At 44.3% G+C, this 24,490-nt stretch overlaps 1 protein-coding gene across 2 annotated transcripts in view; it reads left to right on the forward strand.

Annotated features, from left to right (window-relative positions):
- The window catches only part of OTUD7A (OTU deubiquitinase 7A), a 231,530-nt gene that overhangs the window by 170,552 nt on the left and 36,488 nt on the right, over positions 1-24,490 (forward strand). For both annotated transcript variants that reach the window (XM_067471243.1, XM_060755795.2), the window contains exons 8-10: positions 2,348-2,475; positions 2,934-3,046; positions 23,227-23,354. In XM_067471243.1, the coding sequence (XP_067327344.1) occupies positions 2,348-2,475; positions 2,934-3,046; positions 23,227-23,354 (369 nt within the window). The remainder of the gene's footprint in view (positions 1-2,347; positions 2,476-2,933; positions 3,047-23,226; positions 23,355-24,490) is intronic.

Raw genomic sequence — 24,490 nt, forward strand, 5'->3', positions numbered from 1 at the left:
CATGTATAAATATGTGAGAGGAAGCCACAGGGAGGAGGGAGCAAGCTTGTTTTCTGCTTCCTTGGAGACTAGGACGCGGAACAATGGCTTCAAACTACAAGAGAGGAGATTCCATCTGAACATTAGGAAGAACTTCCTGACTGTGAGAGCCGTTCAGCAGTGGAACTCTCTGCCCCGGAGTGTGGTGGAGGCTCCTTCTTTGGAAGCTTTTAAACAGAGGCTGGATGGCCATTTGTCAGGGGTGATTTGAATGCAATATTCCTGCTTCTTGGCAGGGGGTTGGACTGGATGGCCCATGAGGTCTCTTCCAACTCTTTGATTCTATGATTCTATGATTCTATGTACACAACAAAAATAAGAAAAGAAAATAACATAAAATACAAAACCAATATAAATAAATAGCGCAACAATATAAAATCAGAACATTAAAACATTAAAAATGATCACAGTGGGCAGGGTCAAATTCAAAGATCAAAAATTTAAAAACACTGGGTGATAGGACAATGTAATATATCAGGACAGGGGGTCAACCATTTCAAAGCTCCTTGCTTGAGTGGTGATGACATGATCGTCAGTTTAGATTAAACTCTCTGTCCCTTCTTGCAGTTGCTGATCCTATGTGTAAATGTTAGACAATGATGAAGTGAGCATGCTCCCCTGAGGCAAACTGTTTTTGCCAAAACAGAAGCTACTCATTTATTTATTTACTAGCTGTCCCCTGCCACGCGTGCTGTGGCCCAGTCTAGTGATCTGGAAAATAAAGTCATGAGAAAGTGTTGGTTTCTAATATATGTAATTCCTTTATGCTTGTCAGTAAACAGTATTTCTTGTTGTTTCTTTGTCAGTGTTGATGTGGAGAGTGTCTGGTTTGCCTACTCTGGAATATGCAACATATCATAGTCCTTCTTTAAGGGTCTCTTTCAAATCTATGATACTATATCTGTGTGTGTGTGTATGAATCATATCTATCTATCTATCTATCTATCTATCTATCTATCTATATTTATGACTGGATGACTCTCTATCAGGAGGGCTCTGATTACATTTTCTTGCCCTGGTGAAGAGAGTTGGACTGGATGGCCTTCAGTATTTTCTGTTGGTCATGGGGGTTCTGTGTGGGAAGTTTGCCCCATTTCTGTCGTTTGTGGGTTTCAGAATGCTCTTTAATTGTAGTGAACTATAAATCCCAGTAAGTACAAATCCCAAATGTTAAGGTCTATTTCCTCCAAAATCCATCTGTGTTCATATTTAGGCATATGGAATTTTTGTGTCAAGTTTGGTCCAGATCCATCATTGTTTGAGTCCACAGTGCTCTCTGGATGTAGGTGAACTACAACTCCCAAACTCAAGGTCAATGCCCACCAAACCCTTCCAGTGTGTTCTTTTGGTCATGGAAGTCCTGTATGCCATGTTTGGTTGAATTCCATCATTGGTGGAGTTCAGAATGCTCTTTGATTGTAGGTGAACTATAAATCCCAGCAACTACAAGTCCCAAATGGCAAGGTCTATTTCCCTTAAACTCCACCTGTGTTCATATTTGGGCATATGGCATATTCGTGCCAAGTTTGGTCCAGATCCATCATTGTTTGAGTCCACAGTGCTCTCTGGATGTAGGTGAACTATAATTCCCAAACTCAAGGTCAATGTCCACCAAACCCTTCCAGTTTTTTTCTGTTGGTCATGGGATCCCTGTGTGCTAGGTTTGGCCCAATTCCATCATTGGTGGAGTTCAGAATGCTCTTTGATTGTAGGTAAACTATAAATCCCAGCAACGACAATTCCCAAATGTCAAAATCAGTTATTTTGAGTGGAGGACATAAATTGGACTGTTAGGTGTTTTGTGTCCAAATTTGGTGTCAATTCCCCCAGTGGTTTTTGTGTTCTGATGGTAGCACAAACTCACATTACATTTTTATTTATATAGATTTAGTTTTGTCGTGTCAGGAGCGACTTGAGATCAACTGCAAGTCACTTCTGGTTTGAGAGAATTGGCCGTCTGCAAGGACGTTGCCCAGGGGACGCCTGGATGTTTTTGATGTTTTATCATCCTTGTGGGAGGCTTCTCTCATGTCCCTGCATGAGGAGCTGGAGCTGATAGAGGGAGCTCATCCACGCTCTCCCCGGATTCGAATCTGCGACCTGTTGGTCTTCAGTCCTACTGGCACAGGGGTTTAACCCACTGTGCCACTGGAGCTCCCAGTAGGGAGCTACTCATTGAGGATTGGAGACTTGATGACACAAGGGACTTGTGCAGTCAGGAGATAAAACCTAACCATTTATAGCCCAGTTCCTCGTTGTGCTGTTTTTTGTGACCTGCAGTGTTTGCTGTCTTTTGTTCTCCATGTAGGAATGTGGGGTTTTCACGACAGGGACCTTGTGTTACGGAAAGCGCTCTACACCATGATGCGAAGCGGGGCCGAAAGGGAAGCGCTGAAGAGAAGGTGGAGGTGGCAGCAGACGCAGCAGAATAAAGAGGTTTGTCGAGCGCCCACGGAGAAGTGGCATTGCCATAGAATTCTTTCGGTACTTCAAGAGGCTCTTACCTGAAGGGTGCTTGAATGTTGGCAGCGTACTTTCCCCGTAATCCTGGGTCGTCTCATCCAACCCCCATGTCTGAGAGAGGAAAGGTTGCTTCCAGATCTGGTCTAATTCCGGCATTTTTCATTTCGCATTTTGTTTAGATCCTAAAATATTATTATCTCATGCTATCGTTAAAGCATTTTGAGTGTTCTTCATTTTTTGCAGCTTAGCTTATTGTATATTTGAAAAACGGATGAGCCGAGGCAGCCGTGCATCCGGATTTCTGGGAATGACTTTGTGAAAATGTGGGTCAAGAGGACCCTTATGGTGAAGATAGAAACCAAAGCACACTTTAAATGGCATGAGTCCTATTTGCCTCCTCATTTCTCAAAACCAATTTCCTTGTCTCCTAGTCGGGGTTAGTTTATACAGAAGAGGAATGGGAGCGAGAATGGAACGAACTGCTCAAGTTGGCTTCAAGCGAACCACGCACCCATTTCAGCAAAAATGGAGGCACTGGTGGAGGGTAAGTGAATCCTCTTGTCTGGCTTTACCCTGTAATACAGAGTGCGGCAGCATAACTTCCTTTTTAAAAATGAGCGCCATTCAGTCGGTTGAAGACGTAGCGGAGCGAGAGGCGGGAGTATAAAGTTTTGTCCTGACATTCCAACGCCATCATGCATTGGAACAGTGAGGAGCGTGCTTTTGCCGTTGAGGGCTACTTTTCGAGCGGATGTTCTGTGATGTTCTGCCTTGCAGAATTGCTTTAATTTAGCCCCATTGGGCTAAACAGCACAACGAAAATTGGATTCATCTAGCAAGCACCTCAACTTCATTTGTGTCTACTCAGAAGAAGTTTTCTTACAGATCTAAACACCTCTAGATTTGCTTGCATCCTATTTTTATTTAAAGAATAATTTCCGGACTGGAAATTAATTGTGACATGGGTCACGACATTCAGACAAACTGCAAGTGCGACAAGACTCCTTTCCACCTGCTACGAAGGAGGCTGTTCAGGTCCTGAACCAGTGCTTGGCCGCTGTAACGGTCTGGATGAGGGCGAACAAATTGAAATTGAATCCAGGCAAGACAGAGGTACTCCTGGTCAGTCGCAAGGCCGAACAGAGCATAGGGTCACAGCCTGTGTTGGATAGGGTCACACTCCTCCTGAAGACGCAGGTTCACAGCTTGGGAGTGATCTTGGACTTGTCACTGAGCCTGGAACCACAGGTTTCAGCGGTGACCAGGGGAGCATTTGCACAGTTAAAATTTGTGCGCCAGCTGCGCCCGTACTTTGGGAAGTCTGACTTGGCCACGGTAGTCCACACTCTGGTTACATCCCATATAGACTACTGCAACGCTCTCTACGTGGGGTTGCCTTTGAAGACTGCTTCAACTGGTCCAGCGTTCAGCAGACAGGTTGCTAACAGGAGCGGCACTCAGGGAGCATACTACTCCTCTGTTGCACCAGCTCCACTGGCTGCCAGTTTCATACCGGGCACAATTCAAAGTGCTGGCATTAGCCTATAAAGCCCTAAACGGTTCTGGCCCTACTTACATCTCCGAACGCATCTCCTCCTATGAAGCTAGGACACTAAGATCATCTGGGGAGGCCCTGCTCTCTGTCCTGCCTGCATCACAGGCACGCTTGGCGAGGACGAGAGACAGGACCTTCTCAGTGGTGGCCCCTCGGCTGTGGAATGCCCTGCCTGCAGATATCAGATCGGCCCCCTCCCTGCTGGCGTTTCGGAGGAAAGTGAAGACCTGGCTGTTCAAACAAGCATTTGATTAAATTAATTAATTAAACATAGGAATATGGAATAATGGATGATGAGACTCGATTCTGATTTTACTGTTGAGGCGCTAATGAATGTTATATGGATGTTTAATGATTTATGTTACAATTGTTTTTAATTGCCCTATACTTGTCTCATGATGTTTTGTATTGATGTTCACCGCTTTGAGTTGCCTGAGGGCTGAGAAAAGCGGTATATAAACAAAGTAAATAAATAAATAATAGAGTCCCTCAGCCCATTAGATCACCTGAGAACATGGAGGCAGGGAGAGCTTCAGGGTTGCGATCACCACGGCGTTCTGCGCGCAAACATGCATCTGCCCTTGGATTTTCCGATCGTTCTGTGTGGAGAATAATAATAATAATAATAATAATTATTATTATTATTTTATTTGTACCCCGCTACCATCTCCCCAAGGGATTCGGTGCGGCTTACATGAGGCCAAGCCACAACACATCAATAAACAAAACATCAATAAACCATCAATATAATACAATTCATATAAATCACATAAACAAAAAATAAGCAATAAACAATCAGCAGTGACATAAAAGCATTTAAAACCAATGGCCGGGCCAATTGTAATAGATTAAAATTAAAAAATAATGCTGATGTGAACAAGGTAGGAGATAACTGGGATAGGATTTTCAGAGAGAAAATCCCTATTTCAATAGGGAACGCAGTCAGTCCTAAATCCGTGGTAAAGTGCATTTTGAGGGGAGAGTTTTCCTTACTCTGGGAAGGCACACTGGAACAACCATGTTTTCAGGCTCCTCCTAAAGACTGCCAGATTTGGGTCATATCTGATGTCCCTTGGAAGTGAGTTCCAGAGTCGAGGGGCCACCACCGAGAAGGCCCTCTCCCTCGTCCCCACCAATTGCACCTGCGAAGGAGGTGGGAGCGCGACCAGGGCCTCTCCAGATGATCGAAGAGATCGTGTGGGTTCATACACAGAAATGCGGTCACGCAGATAGGCAGGTCCCAAACCATTCAGGGCTTTGTAGGTAAGAACCTGCACTTTGAATTGGGACCAAAAAGTGAATGGCAGAATTCTTCATGATGATCTTCATTTCCATCCTTACATGATGGCGATTGTGCAGGAACTTTCTGAACGTGACTTTAATTCTCGGAGGAACGCGTACGAGATTCTTCTCGAAGTTGTTCCTGAGGACGCTATTGTTTTTTTTAGTGATGAAGACATTTTCATTTGTGTGGATCCGTCAACAAGCAAAACATGCGCTACTGGGCTGACAACAATCCTCGAGAATGGCATCCAAGGCTTTTACATTCACCTAAAATCACAGCGTGGTGTGCCATTTCCTCAGCTGGAATTATTGGTCCCTGGTTCTTTGAGGAAAATGAAGTCGCAGTGACAGTGAATTTGGACTCGTATGTAAACATGTTACAGGAATTTTTTTTCCCCACAGCTAGATGGGTTGGACTTTGGGGACATTTGGTGCCCACAAGACGGTGCAACTGCACACCCTTCAAGAGCATCGATGGCTGTTTTGAGGGAACACTTCCCAGAGCGCCTCATCTCAATTTGGGGAGATTTGGAGTGGCCGGCCCGCTCTCCAGATTTGGCCCCTTGGGATGTTTTTTTCTATGGGGTTTTTTGAAATTCCATGTTTATGTGAACCGTCCAAGGACCCGACAAGATTTGAAGACCAACATCCAGGAAGACATTGCCAACATAACGCCTGATATGCCAGCAAGAATCATAGAATCATAGAATCCTAGAGTTGGAAGAGACCTCCTGGGCCATCCAGTCCAACCCCATTCTGCCAAGAAGCAGGAATATTGCATTCAAATCACCCCTGACAGATGGCCATCCAGCCTCTGTTTAAAAGCTTCCAAAGAAGGAGCCTCCACCACACTCCGGGGCAGAGAGTTCCACTGCTGAACGGCTCTCACAGTCAGGAAGTTCTTCCTCGTGTTCAGATGGAATCTCCTCTCTTGTAGTTTGAAGCCATTGTTCCACGTCCTAGTCTCCAGGGAAGCAGAAAACAAGCTTGCTCCCTCCTCCTCCCTGTGGCTTCCTCTCACATATTTATACATGGCTATCATGCCTCCTTTCATCCTTCTCTTCTTCAGGCTAAACATGCCCAGCTCCTTAAGCCACTCCTCATAGGGCTTGTTCTCCAGACCCTTGATCATTTTAGTTGCCCTCCTCTGGACACATTCCAGCTTAGAGTCAATATCTCTCTTGAATTGTGGTGCCCAGAATTGGACACAATATTCCAGGTATGGTCTAACCAAAGCGGAATAGAGCATGGGGAGCATGACTTCCCAGGACCTAGACACTAGGCTCCTCTTGATGCAGGCCAAAGTCCCACTGGCTTTTTTTGCCGCCACATCACATTCCTGGTTCATGTTTAACTTGTTGTCCACAAGGACTCCAAGATCTTTTTCACACATACTGCTCTCCACCAGGCCTCATCGTCCCCCATTTTGTATCATTTCGTTTTTCCTGCCAACGTGGAGTATCTTGCATTTGTCACCGTTGAACTTCATTTTGTTAGTCTGTCACGACAGACACCAGAAATTGGTTTACTCAGTGTATGGAGAATGGGGGACGTTCCCTATTTAATTTGATCTTCAAAACTACGTAAAACAAAACTTTAGGTATGCGCCTACATTATATAAAAAAATTCTGATTCATACAATGGGTTTTATTTTGAAAAAAGGAAGTTATGCTGCTGCACCCTGTATAATTTAATATAGAACAGAAATGTTTGGTTACACAAAATCCTGTAAACAGAAATGTGTTTGGAATAGGAACAGTGTTGTGGCTTGTGAATGTTAAGTTTGGTCTAGCTCAGCATTTCTCAACCCCCTGGGTGGGTCACCAGGAGGTTTCAGAGGGGCCGCCAAAGACCAACAGAAAACACGTATTTCTGATGGTCTTAGGAACCCCTTTGGCAGAGAAGGCTGACGATCTCTCCGCCTGTCCTTCTCTTCCTTTTTGGAAACAGATGTTGAATCCTTCCACCAAAAGCCTTCCTCCGCTGTGATTGGCCAGCCAAGGGAGGGCTGTTTCTGAGACTCCAAGCAGGGAGGGGAGAGCAGGCGTGCTCGGCGCATTGCAGCGTAGTGCGCATGTGCAGGCGAGAGAGAGTGAGCGAGGCTGAAGGGAGGCTCACACCAGTGAGTCCCTTCAAGGCAGAGGGATTCTGTGTGAGAAGTTTGACCCAATTCTATTGTTGGTGGAGTTCAGAATGCTCTTTGATTGTAGGTGAAATAGTGTATAAATCCCAACAGCTACAATTCCCAAATGTCAAGGTCAATTTTCCCCTACCTCAACCAGTGTTCACATTTGGGCATATTGAGTATTCATGCCAAGTTTGGTCCAGATGCATCATTGTTGGAGTCCACAGTGCTCTCTGGATGTAGGCGAATTACAACTCCAAAAACTCAAGGTCAATGCCCACCAAACCCTTCCAGTATTTTCTGTTGGTCACGGGAGTTTTGTGTGCCAAGTTTGGTACAATTCCATCATTTGTGAAGTTCAAAATGCTCTTTGAATGTAGGTAAACTATAAATCCCAGCAGCTACAACTCTTAAATGTCAAGGTCTATTTTCCCCAATCTCCACCAATGTTCACATTTGGGCATATTTAGTATTCGTATCAGGTTCGGTCCAGATCTATCATTGTTTGAGTCCACAGTGCTCTCTAGATGTAGGTGAACTACAACTCCCAAACTCAAGGTCAATGCCCAGCAAACCCATCCAGTATTTTCTGTTGGTTATGGGAGTTCTGTGTGCCAAGTTTGGTTCAATTCCATCTGAGTAAGATCCTCTTCCAATTCTATTGTTGGTGAGGTTCAGAATGCTCTTTGATTGGAGGTGAACTATAAATCCCAGCAACTACAACTCCCAAATGTCAAGATTCTATTTTCCCCAAACTCCACCAGTGCTCACATTTGGGCATATTGAGTATTCATGCGAAGATTGGTCCAGATCCATCATTGTTGGAGTCCACAGTGCTCTCTGGATGTAGGTGAACTACAACTCCAAAACTCAAGGTCAATGCCCACCAAACCCTTCCAGTTTTTTCTGTTGGTCATGGCAGTTCTGTGTGCCAAGTTTGGTTCAATTCCATCATTGGTGGAGTTCAAAATGCTCTTTGATTGTAGGTGAACTATAAATCCCAACAACTACAACTCCCAAATATCAAGGCCTATTCTCCCCAAACTCTACATTTGGGCATATTGTGTATTTGTGCTCAATTTGGTCCAGTGAATGAAAATACATACTGCATATCAGATATTTACATTACGATTCATAACATTAGCAAAATGACAGCTATGCAGTAGCAACAAAAATAATGTTATGGTTGGGGGTCACCACAACATGAAGAACTGTGTTAAGGGGTCACGGTATTAGGAAGGTTGAGAAACAGTGGTCTAGCTATTTCTTGTTATGCCTCTTTCTAGAACATGAAGGGATTCAGTTTTAGCTTTCAAATAGATGCTTGTGATATTATTATTTTTTATTTACTTTGTTTTTTTATTAAGCTACATTTTGTACACATAAACATTTTTATTTTAAACTAGCCGTACCCTGCCACGTGTTGCTGTGGCCCACATTGGGGTTCTGTGTGGGAGGTTTGGCCCAATTCTATCATTGGTGGGGCTCAGAATGCTCTGTGATTGTAGATGAACTATAAATCCCAGCAACTATAACTCCCAAATGTCAAGATTCTATTTTCCCCAAACTCCACCAGTGTTCACATTTGCGCATATTGAGTATTCGTGTAGAGTTTGGTCCAGATCCATCATTGTTTGAGTGCACAGTGATCTCTGGATGTAGGTGAACTACAACTCCAAAACCAAAGGGCACTGCCCACCAAACCCTTCCAGTATTTTCTGTTGGTCATGGGAGAACTGTGTGCCAAGTTTGGTTCAATTCCATTATTGGTGGGGTTCAGAATGCTCTTTGATTGTAGGTGAACTATAAATCACAGCAAATACAACTCCCAAAAGGAAAAATCAATTTTTTTGAGTGAAGGACATACATTGGGTTGTTAGGTGTCTTGTGTCCAAATTTGGTGTCAATTCATCCAGTGGTTTTTGAGTTCTGTAAATCCCACAAACGAACATTACATTTTTATTTATATAGACTAGCTTGGGTACCTGGCATTGTCCGGGTTATTTGAAAAATCAATTTAAGGTTGTGTGTGAACTACAACTCACATAATGCCAGGTTAACCTCAAAAAATTCCATCAGTCCTTAAAGTTTGTCATGTTGGGCAAGTTTGCTCTAGAGGCATCATCGGTGGAGTTCAGTGAACGCTCTGGCTGCAGGGTAAGCTACAACTCCCACTATGGTGAGTCAGTCCCCTCAAACGCCCCCAGTAGGTTGAGTTAGTCGCGGGGGTTCTGTTTGCCATGTTTGGTCCAGGTCCAGTATTGCTGTAGGTCACAGTTTCTTTCGCGTGGGTGAACTATAATTCCCAGAAAGGAACGCCAGTTCCCCCCAAACCCCTCCAGTAATCAAATTTCATCATATCAGGCATGTGTGCCTAGTTTGTTCCAGATCTATCGGTGTTTGGATTCACAGTACTCTCTGAATGTAAGTGAACTACAACTCCCCCAAATCAAGGTGAATTTTTCCCAAAGACCTTCAGTATTTTTTGCTGTTCATGGTGGCTTTGTGTGCCAAGTGTGGTCAAATTCCAACTTTGGTGGAGTTCAGAGTGCTTATTGATTGCAGGTGAACTATAAATCCCAGGACCTACAACCCCCAAAATGTCCAGGCCAATTCCCCTCAAAACCCAACCTGTATTCAAATTTGGGCATATCGGGTATGCATGCCAAGTTTGGTCCAGATCCACCATTGTTTGGGTTCATCGTGCGCTCTGGGTGGAGGTGAACTACAACTCCTATAAATCCCTCCAAAGACCTCCAGTATTTTTTGCTGGTCGTGAGGGCTCTGTATGCCAAGTGTGGTCCAATTTCATCTTTGGTGGAGTTCAGAGTGCTCATTGATTGCAGGTGAACTATAAATCCCAGTACCTACAACTCACAAATGTCTAGGCCAATTTCTCTCAAATCCCACCAGTATTCAAATGTGGCCATTTCTGGTATGCATGCCAAGTTTGGTCCAGATCTATCATTGTTTGGCTTCATCGTGCACTCTGGATGTAGGTGAACTACAACTCCTATAAATCCCTCCAAAGACCTCCAGTATTTTTTCTTCGACATGCGGGTTCTGTGTGCCAATTGGAATCTCCTTTCTTGTAGTTTGAAGCCATTGTTGCGTGTCCTAGTCTCCAGGGAAGCAGAAAACAAGCTTGCTCCCTCCTCCCTATGACTTCCTCTCACATGGCTGTCATATCTCCTCTCAGCCTTCTCTTCTTCATGCCCAGCTCTTTAAGCCGCTCCTCATAGGGCTTGTTCTTCAGACCCTGGATCATTTTAGTCGCCCTCCTCTGGACACATTCCAGCTTGTCAATATCTCTCTTCAATTGTGGTGCCCAGAATTGGACACAATATTCCAGGTGTGGTCTAACCAAAGCGGAATAGAGCATGGGGAGCATTACTTTCCTAGATCTAGACACTAGGCTCCTATTGATGCAGGTCAAAGTCCCATTGGCTTTTTTTGCCACCACATCACATTCCTGGCTCATGTTTAACTTGTTGTCCACGAGGACTCCAAGATCTTTTTCACACGTACTGCTCCCGAGCCAGGTGTTGTCCCCTATTCTGTATCTTTGCATTTCGTTTTTTCTAAGTGGAGTATCTTGCCTTTGTCCCCGTTGAACTTCATTTTGTTAGTTTTGGCCCATCATCTCTCTAATCGGTCAAGATCGTTTTGAATCCTGCTCCTGTCTTCTGGAGTATTGGCTCTCCCTCCCAATTTGGTGTTGTTTGCAAACCTGATGGTCAATGCGGCTTAAGCAACGTGCAGTCATTGAATTCTTGACAGCAGAAGATGTCACCTAAGGATTAATCAGAGAATGCAAGCTGTTATGATGATTGCGTTGATGTGAGTACTGCGCGTCGTTGGGCGAGTAAGCTTAAAGATGTTGAACACCTGACTAGCATGACAAACAAAGAGTTAGACGTCCTGTGACAGCAACCACCGAGTTTCACAAACAAAAGGTTGACAGATTGATTCAGGACAATCGTCGTTTCACTCAGAGAGAAATTTCAAGCATAATCAGCATTTCACAAGAACATGTGGGTCACATTATTACTTTGCTTGGCTATCGGAAGATCTGTGCACAATGGGTACCCAGAATGCTGACGCCTGAAATGAAAGCGCACAGACTTGAAACTTCAGAGACTGGATCTCACCACCGCATGGCATCCTCCATACAGTCCTGATTTAGCACCGTCTGAATTCCATCTGTTCCTGATAATGAAAGAAGATGTGTGGGGACATCAGTATGCTTCTGATGACTTACTTACTTACTTAGGCGATCCCTCGCTCTCCGAGGATGATTGTCTTCCAATATTCTTGCGGGTCCGTAGGTGGCTGTGGAGCCCTATTCTTGCTCTGCATCTTCTTCCGCAGTGAGGGCATTGGTTTCCAGGTGGAAGGCGGTCTCGGCCGGGGTTGGCTTGACGCGCCTTCCTCTTGGCACGTTTCTCTTTTTCACCCTCCACTCGTGCCTCCTCAAATTCTGCAGCACTGCTGGTCACAGCTGACCTCCAGCTGGAGCGCTCAAGGGCCAGGGCTTCCCAGTTCTCAGTGTGTATGCCAGAGTTTTTAAGGTTGGCTTTGAGCCCATCTTTAAATCTCTTTTCCTGTCCTCCAACATTTCGTTTTCCGTTCTTGAGTTCGGAGTAGAGCAGCTGCTTTGGGAGACGGTGGTCGGGCATCCGGACAACATGGCCGGTCCAGCGGAGTTGGTGGCGGAGGACCATCGCTTCAATGCTGGTGGTCTTTGCTTCTTCCAGCACGCTGACGTTGTCCGCTTGTCTTCCCAAGAGATTTGCAGGATTTTTCAGAGGCAGCGCTGATGGAATCGTTCCAGGAGTTGCATGTGACGTCTGTAGACAGTCCACGTTTCGCAGGCATAGAGCAGGGTTGGGAGGACAATAGCTTTATAAACCAGCACCTTGGTATCCCTACGGATGTCCCGATCCTCAAACACTCTCTGCTTCATTCGGAAAAATGCTGCGCTTGCAGAGCTCAGGCGGTGTTGTATTTCGGTGTCGATGTTGACTTTGGTGGAGAGGTGGCTGCCAAGGTAGTGGAAATGATCAACATTTTCTAATGTTACACCATTAAGCTGTATCTCTGGCATTGGAGAGGGATTGGCTGGTGCCTGCTGGAAAAGCACCTTGGTTTTTTCAATGTTCAATGACAAGCTGAGCTTCTTGTATGCTTCTGCAAAGGTGTTTAGAGTGGCTTGTAGATCTTCTTCTGAATGCGCACAGACGACGTTGTCATCAGCATACTGGAGTTCTATAACAGATGTTGTTGTAACCTTGGTTTTGGCTTTCAGTCTGCTGAGGTTGAATAGCTTGCCATCTGTCCGATAGATGACTTCCACTCTGGTGGGAAGCTTCCCATCAACAAGGTGAAGTATCATAGCAATGAAGATGGAGAATAGAGTTGGGGCAATAACACATCCCTGTTTGACACCCGATTCCACCTTAAATGGGTCACTTTGGGAGCCACTGCTGTCCAAAACGGTTGCCATCATGTCATCATGGAGGAGCCGCAGGATGTTCACAAATTTGTTTGGGCACCCGATTTTGTGGAGGATGGTCCAGAGAGCGCTGCGATTCACTGTGTCGAATGCCTTTGCAAGGTCGATGAATGCCATGTACAGAGGTTGGTTTTGTTCTCTGCATTTTTCTTGGAGCTGTCGTGCAGTGAAGATCATGTCCACTGTTCCTCTGGAGGGGCGGAAGCCGTTCTGGGATTCTGGGGGGGTGTCTTCTGAGAGGGGCAGAAGGCGGTTTGCAAGGATTCTTGCGAGGATTTTTCCAGCGGAGGTTAGAAGGGAGAGACCTCGATAGTTTCCGCAGTCTGTTCTTTCCCCTTTTTTGAAGAGGGTGATGAGAAGACGTTGAGAGAACTGTGAGACTTTGGTAGCGGAAACAGTGTCGACTTCTTCTGCGACGGCTTCAGAAAACTTATTCGTTGGCAGAAATGTATCCAATTGTCTGGTGATTATGTGGAAAAGTGAATAGTGGTAATTAAAGAGCACATGCTAAGGATCATTTCTGCGTTTGATTTATTAAAATATTCCCATCCAAACCCAAGTAACGAAGGTGGAGGCATTACTTTTCATTCAACCCTAGAAGAATTCTGGCTTTGTTTTTGGCTTCCACTTCTGTTGCCTCGAAATGCTGCATGTGTTGTCTTTTCTGTTCCTTTTTCAAAGAACGCCTTAATCTTCCCCTGCTTCTGTATTCTGGTCCTTCTCAGCAGTGCTCTCAACCTCATTCTGTCCTTCTCAGACAGTCCGTACCACATGAACTCATGTTGTTGCACAGCTCAGGGTATTCCAATTAGAGATATCTATTTGCCAAGCGGCTCAGTCTTTAAAGGAGTCGCTTCTGACAGCTTTGCTTCTCCAAAAACGAGGATGAGCACGTGCAGACGCTCATACACAAGACTGATAAATATTTTAAAAATACACACCACGGCTTTCAGTATACAACTCAATCTTCTTTAATAGGGATTGCCACGTGCCAGAAAGAGGGACTTCCCCTGTTAGATTTAGGGTGTGTCTGTACTGGAGAATTAATGCAGTTTGACAGCACTTCAACTGCCATGGTTCAATGCTATCAAATCGTGAGAGTTGTGGTTTGGTGAGGCCCCAGTACTCTTTGACAGAGAACTTTAAAGACATTGGAGAGTTGAGAGCTACCACGTGTATTCTAGATCTTTGGCCTTCCTGGCTGATCAAGCAGGCTGCTGCACTCTAGGGCAGGAATAACCCTCTGACTTTAAAACACCACACGTTGAGTAGGGGAAAAAATCCTTTTATTGAAGATAAGTAAAAAAGCACTTTAAAGGAATAGGTAAATCCAATTAGGTAAGAAGATAAGCAGGAACAAATTAGTCCACGGTAGAGTTCAGCAATGTCCAAAAACAAAGTCCACACTTCCAAAGCACCCTGATCCTGAAACACAATCACAGGTTGAACTCCAACATCTCTCCTGACGGTTACTTCTTGCACATGCTCAGTTATGTCTCCTATTTCCATAATTCCGCAACAGAAGACATATGTAAAGTATGTAAGTAAAGGTAAAGTTTTTCCCCTGACATTAAGTCCAGTGGTGTCTGACTCTGGGGGTTGGTGCTCATCTCCATTTCTAAGCCGAAGAGCCGGCATTGTCCATAGACATCTCCAAGGTCATGTGGCCAGCATGACAGCGTGGAGCTTCATTACCTTCCCAACAAAGCAGTACCTATTGATCTACTCACATTTGCATGTTTTCGAACTTCTACGTTGGCAGAAGCTGGGGCTAACAGTAGGAGCTCACCCCGCTCCCCGGATTCAAACGTCTGACTTTTCGTCAGCAAATTTGGCAACTCAGCGGTTTAACCCACTGTGCCACCAGAGGGGCCAAAAGTATGTAACATCCCAATTAAAAATCTAAAAGGAAAAGAAAAGCAATGGAAACACGTCTAGCATTTGAGGACGCCTTCTTCTTGTGAACATGTATTCTTGTATTAATGGTTAATCACAGAAGCTGCTTCTAATATCAACAAAAGGGATCTCTATTCTTCAACTCTTACAAGCTGACAACAGCAAAAAAAAAGAGCATGTTTTTTTCTTTTTGAAGTTGATGCAACTTTGGGGAAGCATCAAGTTGGCTCTGGCACCAAAGGAAATCAGCTCATCTGCAATTCAGCGCCTGATGTGCAAATTCCCCTCCACAACAGACAAGTGAGATAACTGGGTGATTCAGTGTTCAGGAAAAGTAATTCTCTCCTACCAGCCACATTTTTCTAATAATGGAACATGTGCTACCTTCGTATTCATCTGAGTTGGAGAGGGGAATGAAAGAAGAGGTCCTACAACAGCTGAGCATCCCTTATCCAGAATTCCAAAATCTAGTGTTGTCTCTACGGATGCGTGAGATACAGTAGAGTCTCGCCTACGCAATATAAATGGGCCGGACAAACGTTGCAAATGTAAGCAAAAATGTTGGATAATAAGGAGGGATTAAGGAAAAGCCTATTAAACGTCAAATTACGTTATGATTTTACAAATTATTTATTTATTTATTTATTTACTTACTTCACTTGTATTCTCAGCCCTAAGGCGACTCATAGCGGTTTACAACAATGAAGCAAAAACAAGGCGAACAATCAAGGCAAAAATCAATGCGGTATCAACAGGTACTTAAAAACAGTTAACACAGAAGCAGGTTAAGCAATTAACAATAATAGACAGTCAATCAATTGGCGTCTCATAACTAGAATCATGATCCAAACTCGTCAGTCGTAGTTCCATTTCCTGAAATTCATTGCACTTTTTATTCAAACACCTGTTCGAATAACCAAGCCTTCATTCTTCTCCAGAATACCATCAATGAGGGAGCCAATCTGATGTCCGTGGGAAGGGCGTTCCACAGCCGAGGGGCCACCACCGAGAAGGCCCTGTCTCTCGTCCCTGCCAGCTGCGCCTGTGATGCAGGCGGGATCGAGAGCAGGGCCTCCCCGGAAGATCTCAAAGTCCTGGTGGGTTCATAGGTGGAGATGCGGTCGGATAGGTAACTTCGGCCAGAACTGTTTAGGGCTTTATAGGCCAATGCCAGCACCTTGAATTGAGCCCGGTAGCAAATCGGCAGCCAGTGGAGCTGGTACAGCAAGGGGGTTGTATGCTCCCTGCGTCCCGCTCCTGTTAGTATCATGGCTGCCGCACGTTGGACCAGTTGGAGCTTCCGGGCCATCTTCAAAGGCAACCCCACGTAGAGAGCGTTGCAGTAGTCTAGGCGGGATGTAACCAGAGCGTGGACTACCGTGGCCAAGTCAGACTTCCCAAGGTACGGGCGCAGCTGGCGCACGACTTTTAATTGTGCAAATGCTCCCCTGGTCACCGCCGAGACCTGGGGCTCCAGGCTCAGCGATGAGTCCAGGATCACACCCAAGCTGCGAACCTGCGCCTTCAGGGGGAGTGCGATCCCATCCAGCACAGGTTGTAACCCTATACCCTGTTCGGCCTTGCGACTGACCAGGAGTACCTCCTGGTCACCAAAACATCAAGTTTTACAATAAATGGACAGAAAAAGCAGTTCAATACATACTAACATTATGTACTAATTCCTGTATTTACAAATATAGCACCACAACATCGCAATGTATTGAAACAGTTGTGGATCCGGGCGGGAGGCAGACTGCGTTGGATAATACAGAACATTGGATGAGCGAAGGTTGGATAAACAAGACTCTACTGCAGTGGTTCTCAACCTTTCTAACACCGTGACCCCTAAATATGCTTCTTCGTGTTGTGGTGAACCCCAACCATAAAATTATTTTTGTTGCTCCTTTATAACTGTAATTTTGCTACTGTTATGAATAGTAATCTAAATATGTGATATGCAGGATGTGTTTTCATTGTTACAAATTCAACATAATTAAAGCATTGTGATTAATCAGAAAAAAATATGTTTGGGGGAGTATGCAAAACAGATGATGAGATTTGCAGTACCTTCAACCTATTGAGCTTTGACTTCCACAGACCACTGAGACCTCCACACAGAACTCCCATGTCAAACAAAAAATACTGGAGGGGTTTGGGAGGAATTGACAGTGATTTAGGGGAGATGTAGTTCACCTACATCTGGAGAGCATTGTGAACCCAAACAACTATGGATCTGGACCAAACGTGGCACAAATACTCAATATGCCTGAATTTGAACACTGGTTGAGTTTAGGGGAAATAGACATTTGGGAGTTGCAGTTACTTGGAGTTATAGTTCACCTGCCATCAAAGATTATTCTGAACTTCACCAACAATTGAATTGAACTAAACTTGGTATACAAGACTCCCATGACCAACAGAAAATACTGGAGACATTTGGGGAAAATAGACCCTGACATTTGGGAGTTGCAGTTGCTTGGGAATATAGTTTCCCTTTCATTAAAGAGCATTCTAAACTCTGACAATCATGGAATTGATCCAAACCTGGCATACAGAACTCCCATGACCAGCCGTATTGAGTAGGCGAGGGTGCGGCGCCAACCGTGGCGCCTTCGCAACCCCCAGGAAATGGCCCAGTGACCCCCCTGGGTGTCGCGACCCCCAGGTTGAGAACCGCTGCTCTACTGGATTGACACCTCAACTTTCCAATAGCTCAACAAAGCTTTGTTTCATGCACAAATTTATTTTAAAATATTGTACAAAACACCTTCAGGTATATAAAGTATACATGTAACATAAATGCATTTTTTATTTACTTCACTTGTATATTGCTTTTTATCACTCTGGGGAGGGGGTAGGGAACGGGTCTCAAAGTGGTTTCCAACACATCCATTTGACCCTTTCAGTGCTTGAGTCACATTTTTGTGGTCGCGTCTGTCAGCAGCTTATGATACTGTAAACCACCGCCTCCTCCTGAGAAAAATGCATAATATCACAAAGGACTACCATCTCACCCGCCTCATCTTGGAGGAGGTAGGGTTCACAGCATCATTAAAGCCTTGGCAGACCGTGCAAAAAGAATCTTCGAACCCCACCTCCTCCAAGATGAACTGAACCACCTCAACTGGGCTCTCCAGGCCAAGGAAGACTCCACCTCAGACATCAGAAGAGCTGCAAGACCAAGAACAAGCCACAAGAGTAAAGATGAAGATCCACCCAGAGGAAAAGTGTTCCTGCCAGACATCAAGGGAACCACTGACCGCATAGGGAAGCTGATGAGGAAGCATAACATACAAACAATCTACAAACCCACCAAGAAAATCCAACAAATGCTACGTTCAGCAAAGGACAAAAGGGATCCTCTCACCTCTGCAGGAGTCTACCGTATACCATGCAGCTGTGGACAAGTCTGCATAGGGACCACCAAACGCAGCATTGCCCAAACACGAATCAAGGAACATGAAAGGCACTGCAGACTGCTTCAACCAGAGAAGTCACGGGACACGGCCTTTTCTGTGGTGGCCCCCCGACTCTGGAACGCCCTCCCGAAAGATCTCAGACAAGCCCCTACATTGGCAGTCTTCAGAAAGGAATTGAAAACCTGGCTGTTCCGATGTGCCTTTTCAGATTAGGAACCCCAGCACCAAATCCTAGAAGCACCTTAGTAGAACCAAGATCACTGCACACTGCACATCGCACTTATATTTAATCCTACATCCCTCCTGACACACCAGCACTTTTAACCCAATACCCCTACTCCGGCCAGCCCAGTTTTAATAGTGTCTTATTGTACTGTTTACCATTATTGTTTTTCTGCTTAACTGTTTTAATTTGCTTTGGGTATTGTTTTGTTGTATTGTGTTTTGGGCTTCGGCCTGTGTAAGCCGCGTTGAATCCCTTGGGGAGATGCTAGCAGGGTACAAATAAAGTAATAATAATAATAATAATATTAATAATAATAGAACATTAAGATCGTCTGGGGAGGCCCTGCTCTCGATCCTGCCTGCGTCACAGGCGCGCTTGGCGGGGACGAGAGACAGGGCCTTCTCAGTGGTGGCCCCTTGGCTTTGGAATGCCTTGCCGGTAGACATCAGATAGGCACCCTCGTTGCTGACGTTTCGGAGAATGGTTAAGACCTGGCTTTACGAACAAGCGTTTGGCTAAGCAATGCAACTAATTAAGGAAGACGGTAAATGGAACATAGGAACGGCACAACGACTATGAGAATGGATCTGATTTCAATTGAGGCGTTATATATGTTGTTTGTTGATTTGTCCTGTCTGATTGTTAATTGTTGTGGCTCGACGTCGTCGATCCTGTTGTTGTATTGTTGTGTTTTAATTGCACTGTAAACCGCATTGAGTCGCCTGTTAAAGGCTGAAAAATGCGGTATAAAAATGAAGCAAATAAATAAATAAATAAATAAATAAATAAATAATAACAAAGTCAGCCATAGCAGAGCACCTGATGAACCAGCCTGGACACAGCATATTATTTGAGAACACAGAAATGCTGGACCACACCAACAACCACCATGTCAGACTACACAGAGAAGCCACTGAAATCCACAAGAAGCATGTGGACAATTTCAACAGAAAGGAAGAGACCATGAAAATGAACAAAATCTGGCTACCAGTATTTAAAAAACTCTAAAATTACAACAGCAAAACAGCAGAGAGGAAACTACCAGGCACATCTTAACACCTCTCAACAAAAGATTTTCCCAGGCTCAGCCAGGCCTTCAAATGCTAATGAAGGTGGTCAGTTGAAACATTCACACCTAGCTCCAGTGGAGAAGAGCTCTTTGCCCCACTCCAGCCATTCCACAGATATATAAACCCTTTGTCCTAATTCCAACAGACCTCACTACCTCTTAGGATGCTTGCCATAGATGCAGGCGAAATGTCAGGAGAAATGCCTCTAGCCCGAAAAAACCCACAAGAACCTACATATTGAAATGGATATAGATAATCCGTTTCATCTGGAAATCCCCGCAGTTGGTAGGCCACCACACACTCCAAAACATTGCTCAGAAAGGGGAAGTTGGACACTTGCCAATAATTGTCCATTATAGAAGGATTCTGGGATGGCTTCTACAAATATAGGTCTCATAACTGCCTCCTTTAGAAGAGCTGGAATTTTGCCTTGTTCCAAGGAGGCATTGACCTTACACCCAGAAGCCTTAACACATGATGGCCTTCAACCTGGGGCTTCTCTCCCCGAAGCTTCTCACACACCAGGCCCACTCACACCAAGGTCTACTAGCACTGAGGCGTACCTCGCACTGAGGCCTCCTCACACTCTCAGACTGAGGTGTTCTCATACTGAGGCAAACTAACACTGAGGCACACCTGCTTATATTGAACTGCAGCTTTTGCTGAGTCATTGCATCCATTTGACCCTTTCAGTGCTTGACTCACATTTTTGTAATTAAAAATAATGACAAGCAAAAAGTGGGCGCTAGAAACAATATCATACGAAAGCTGACTGGCACAACCTGGGGATCACAACCAGACACAGTAAAGACATCTGCCCTTGCGCTATGCTACTCTGATGCTGAGTACGCATACCTGGTGTGGAACACATCTCACCACACTAAAACAGTGGATGTGGCTCTTAATGAGACACGTCGCATTATCACAGGGTGTCTGCGCCCCACACCACTGGAGAAATTATACTGCTTAGCCGGTATTGCACAACCCGACATCCGCCGGGAAGTAGCAGCCAATAGTGAAAGGACCAAGGCAGAGACATCTCCAGCTCATCCCCTGTTTGGGTATCAGCCAGTACGTCAACGACTCAAATCAAGACATAGTTTTCTTAGATCTACAGAGACACTCATTGGAACACCTCAGCAAGCGAGAGTCCAAAAGTGGCAGGCCCAAACCCAGCACCTCAATCCATGGGTGATACCAGATGAGAGACTCCCCCCTGGGCACACAGAAGACTGGGCGACTTGGAAGGTGCTGAACGGACTGCGCTCTGGCACCAAGAGATGCAGAGCCAATCTTAAGAAATGGGGCTACAGGGTGGAATCCTCGGCATGTGAGTGTGGAGAAGAACAAACCACTGACCACCTGCTTCAATGCACCCTGAGCCCTGCCACATACACAATGGAGGACCTTCTTGCGGAAACCCCAGATGCACTTCAAGTGGCCAGATACTGGTCAAAGGACATTTAACCAACTACCAAGTTTGCAAAATCTGTGGGGTTTTTTTAATCTGTGTGTTTGTTTTGTTCTGTTAGAAATGTAATACAATGGTATGGTTGCTGATGACATGATAAATAAATTAAAAATATCTAGTTATTTTTTAATATTTCTGACAACCCTCATCCACTCTGCATGGCCTGTGTTGGAGTTCAGCATGTGATTGTGTTTCAGGATCAGGGTGCTTTGGATGTGGGGAATGATGTAAATGAGGTTCAAGATGGCAATGGTTTGGTCAGTGATATTGATGCAGAGAATGACATAGAGACAACTATTCAATGTGTAGTTTCTCATGAGAGTGTTCCTACAGGGTATAGGGATGATGGTTTGTTCCCTGAATTGCTCCCAGAGATTTCCCAGGATTTTGGGCTTGAAAACAACTCGGCACCTGTAGAAACTAATAAGCATATAGATAGGCGGGTGGAAATTAGTCAAAACAGACAGGCCGAGCAATGCCTTCGGAGTTCTGCCAGGCTCCGACAGAAAAAGATAAGTGCCACTCAAGGAAAGCGAAACCAGTTCCTGAGAGCTTGGAAAGATTTACAAGTTCCAAGCATGGAAAATATAGTCAGATGAGACATCGTTTAGAATTCTGCTAAGTTCTTGTCCTCGTCTCATAGAAGCCTTACTTGGAAGAATCATGCTTAAAGATATCTTGTTTCCTGTTTGGTTTTTTGTCTCTTGTGATTACCTGCTCAGGCCTTGGATCAACGTTTCCTGGTTCTTTGTATTTTGTTGGAGACTTGTGGACTTTGCTTTTCGACATTGCTGAACTCTACCTTGGACTAATTTTGTTCCTGATTATCTTCTTACCTAACTGGATTTACCTATTCCTTTGAAGTGCTTTTTTTTTTTTTTGCTTTGCTGCTTTTACTTATCTTCAATAAAAGGATTGTTTTCCCTACTCAATGTGTGGTATTTTAAAGTTAGAGGGTGTAAAGGTGCGTAAAATTACTGCCACCAAATTTGTGAGGAAAGCCAGGCAATGATCAATATCAGCTTAGGAGCTGGTTTATAAAGGGACTATTATTTGCAGAAGTATTTATTCATTTGATAGCGTAGCGTTTACTGTCCCTGGTTTGGTTTTACTACTTATGCAGGCTGTTTGGCTTAGGAGTAAAGGTAACAGAGGCAAGGCTTGTAAAAAGAACAGTAACAAGTTTATTTAGAATATAACCGATTCAATGTTTCTTCACACAAACTTAGTAAGGTTTCATGAGTAACTTTAGGTACAGACTTTAAGAGGTTTCTATAAGCAGATGTATCTTTCCTGGACAACTGTCCTAACAAAACAAATAAGCTAAAAGGCTTATTTAACAGAATTGGCTCCCAGCCAAACTTTGATTCTTAACCACGACCGGATCCTTTTCTGTAACCTTTTTGATCACAAATTAGTTTCCTGAATCTCCACCTAGAGAGTTCAGTCTTCTCTGTAGCTCACCGGCTTACAGACTCTTCCCTGTTTCTCCCACTAGAGAAATCAGTCCTTTCTGCAACTCTAACGGTCACAGACTAGTTCCCTGAATCTCCCACCAGAGATTTCAGTCTTCTCTGTAACTCTAACGGTCACAGACTCTTCCCTGTTTCTCCTACTAGAGAAATCAGTCCTTTCTGGAAATCTAACTGTCACAGACTAGTTCCCTGAATCTCCCACCAGAGATTTCAGTCTTCTCTGTAACTCTAACGGTCACAGACTCTTCCCTGTTTCTCCCACTAGAGAAATCAGTCCTTTCTGCAACTCTAATGGTCACAGACTAGTTCCCTGAATCTCCCACCAGAGATTTCAGTCTTCTCTGTAACTCTAACGGTCACAAACTCTTCCCTGTTTCTCCCACTAGAGAAATCAGTCCTTTCTGTAACTCTAACGGTCACAGACTGCCTATTTCAAACAGATGTGCAGTTAGGTGACAGTTGGCTCCACCCCCGTTGCTATGGCAACTCAGCTCAAGCCAAACCAGCCACCATCTCTAACAAAATATAATCCTACATACTTACCATTTATTAACTACTGTTTAAACAACACATAACCATAGGAATAAAATTACACATCATCACAGAGGGTTATTCCTGTTCTGGAGTGTAACAAGAAGTGCGAAAGCCTTCAGTAAATAACTCTCTGCCATTGTTCTTGATTTTCTAGAGTTGACAATTCGGAAGATCCGGTGTATGAGAGCCTAGAGGAGTTCCACGTTTTTGTCCTAGCACATATATTAAGGCGGCCGATTGTGGTTGTTGCAGATACCATGTTGCGCGACTCTGGAGGCGAAGGTGAGTGTTTTCGTTGGCCTCTTACATCTGTTATGAACTCCACCTTCTCAAGGGATACATTAGCTCATAATGGCAAACACAGAATTAAAAGGGTGTAATGAAGGCAGTGATAGAATGCTCACTACAAAAGAGTTTTCTAATGCTGTTTTGCAACTTCCTTCTTCTGAAATATAATCTGCATAAACCCTCATGCTTTTGAGTTGATAGGCCATATATTCTGTGTGAAAAGCTTTATTATATTCGAGGGTTGAATGAAAAGTAATGCGTCCACCTTCGTAACTCCTCAACAGATGGCAGTACTGGTATGCGGCAGGTACTGGCTTGTTCAGTAGACTCTCCTCTACAGTTCCATTTTGGCATGGTTGTGTTGAACGGTTGTGTTGTTAAAGTGCAAAGTATGGAACCCTGTACAGCTAGTCGGTCAGTGAGACTTAAGCAACGTGCAGTCATTAAATTCTTGACAGCGGAAGGTGTCTCCCCAAAGGAAATTAATCAGAGAATGCAAGCTGTTTATGGCGGATGTGAATACTGTGCATCGTTGGGCGAGTAAGTTTAAAGATGTTTAGGTGGGAACATCTGACTTGCATGACAAACAAAGAGTTGGGCATCCTATGACAGCAACCACCGAGTTTCACAAGCAAAAGGTTGACAGATTGATTCAGGACGATTGTCATGTCACTCAGAGAGAAATTTCAAGCATAATCGGTATTTCACAAAAACGTGTTGGTCACATTATTGCTTTGCTTAGCTATTGGAATATCTGTGCACTATGGGTACATTGAGAGATGCTAGTTGCTGAAACAGAGTGTCGACTTCTTCCGTGACGGAATCAGAAAACTTATTAATTGTTGGCAGAAATATATCCAATTGTCTGGTGATTATGTGGAAAAGTGAATAGTGGTAGGTAAAGAGCACATTCTAAGAATTATTTCTGCATTTGATTTATTAAAATATCCCCATCCAAACCCAAGTAACAAAAGTGGAGGCATTACTTTTCATTCAACCTTCGTAGTAAGCTCTAGGGCTTATTATTCTATTAAGTGCAAAGCTTCAGAGGTCTGTGTTGTTGTAGGTTTTTCAGGCTATATGGCCATGTTCTAGTAGCATTCTCTCCTGACGTTTCGCCTGCATCTATG

The sequence above is a fragment of the Anolis sagrei genome, chromosome 9, assembly GCF_037176765.1.
Source record: "Anolis sagrei isolate rAnoSag1 chromosome 9, rAnoSag1.mat, whole genome shotgun sequence".
Lineage (NCBI taxonomy): Eukaryota > Metazoa > Chordata > Lepidosauria > Squamata > Dactyloidae > Anolis > Anolis sagrei.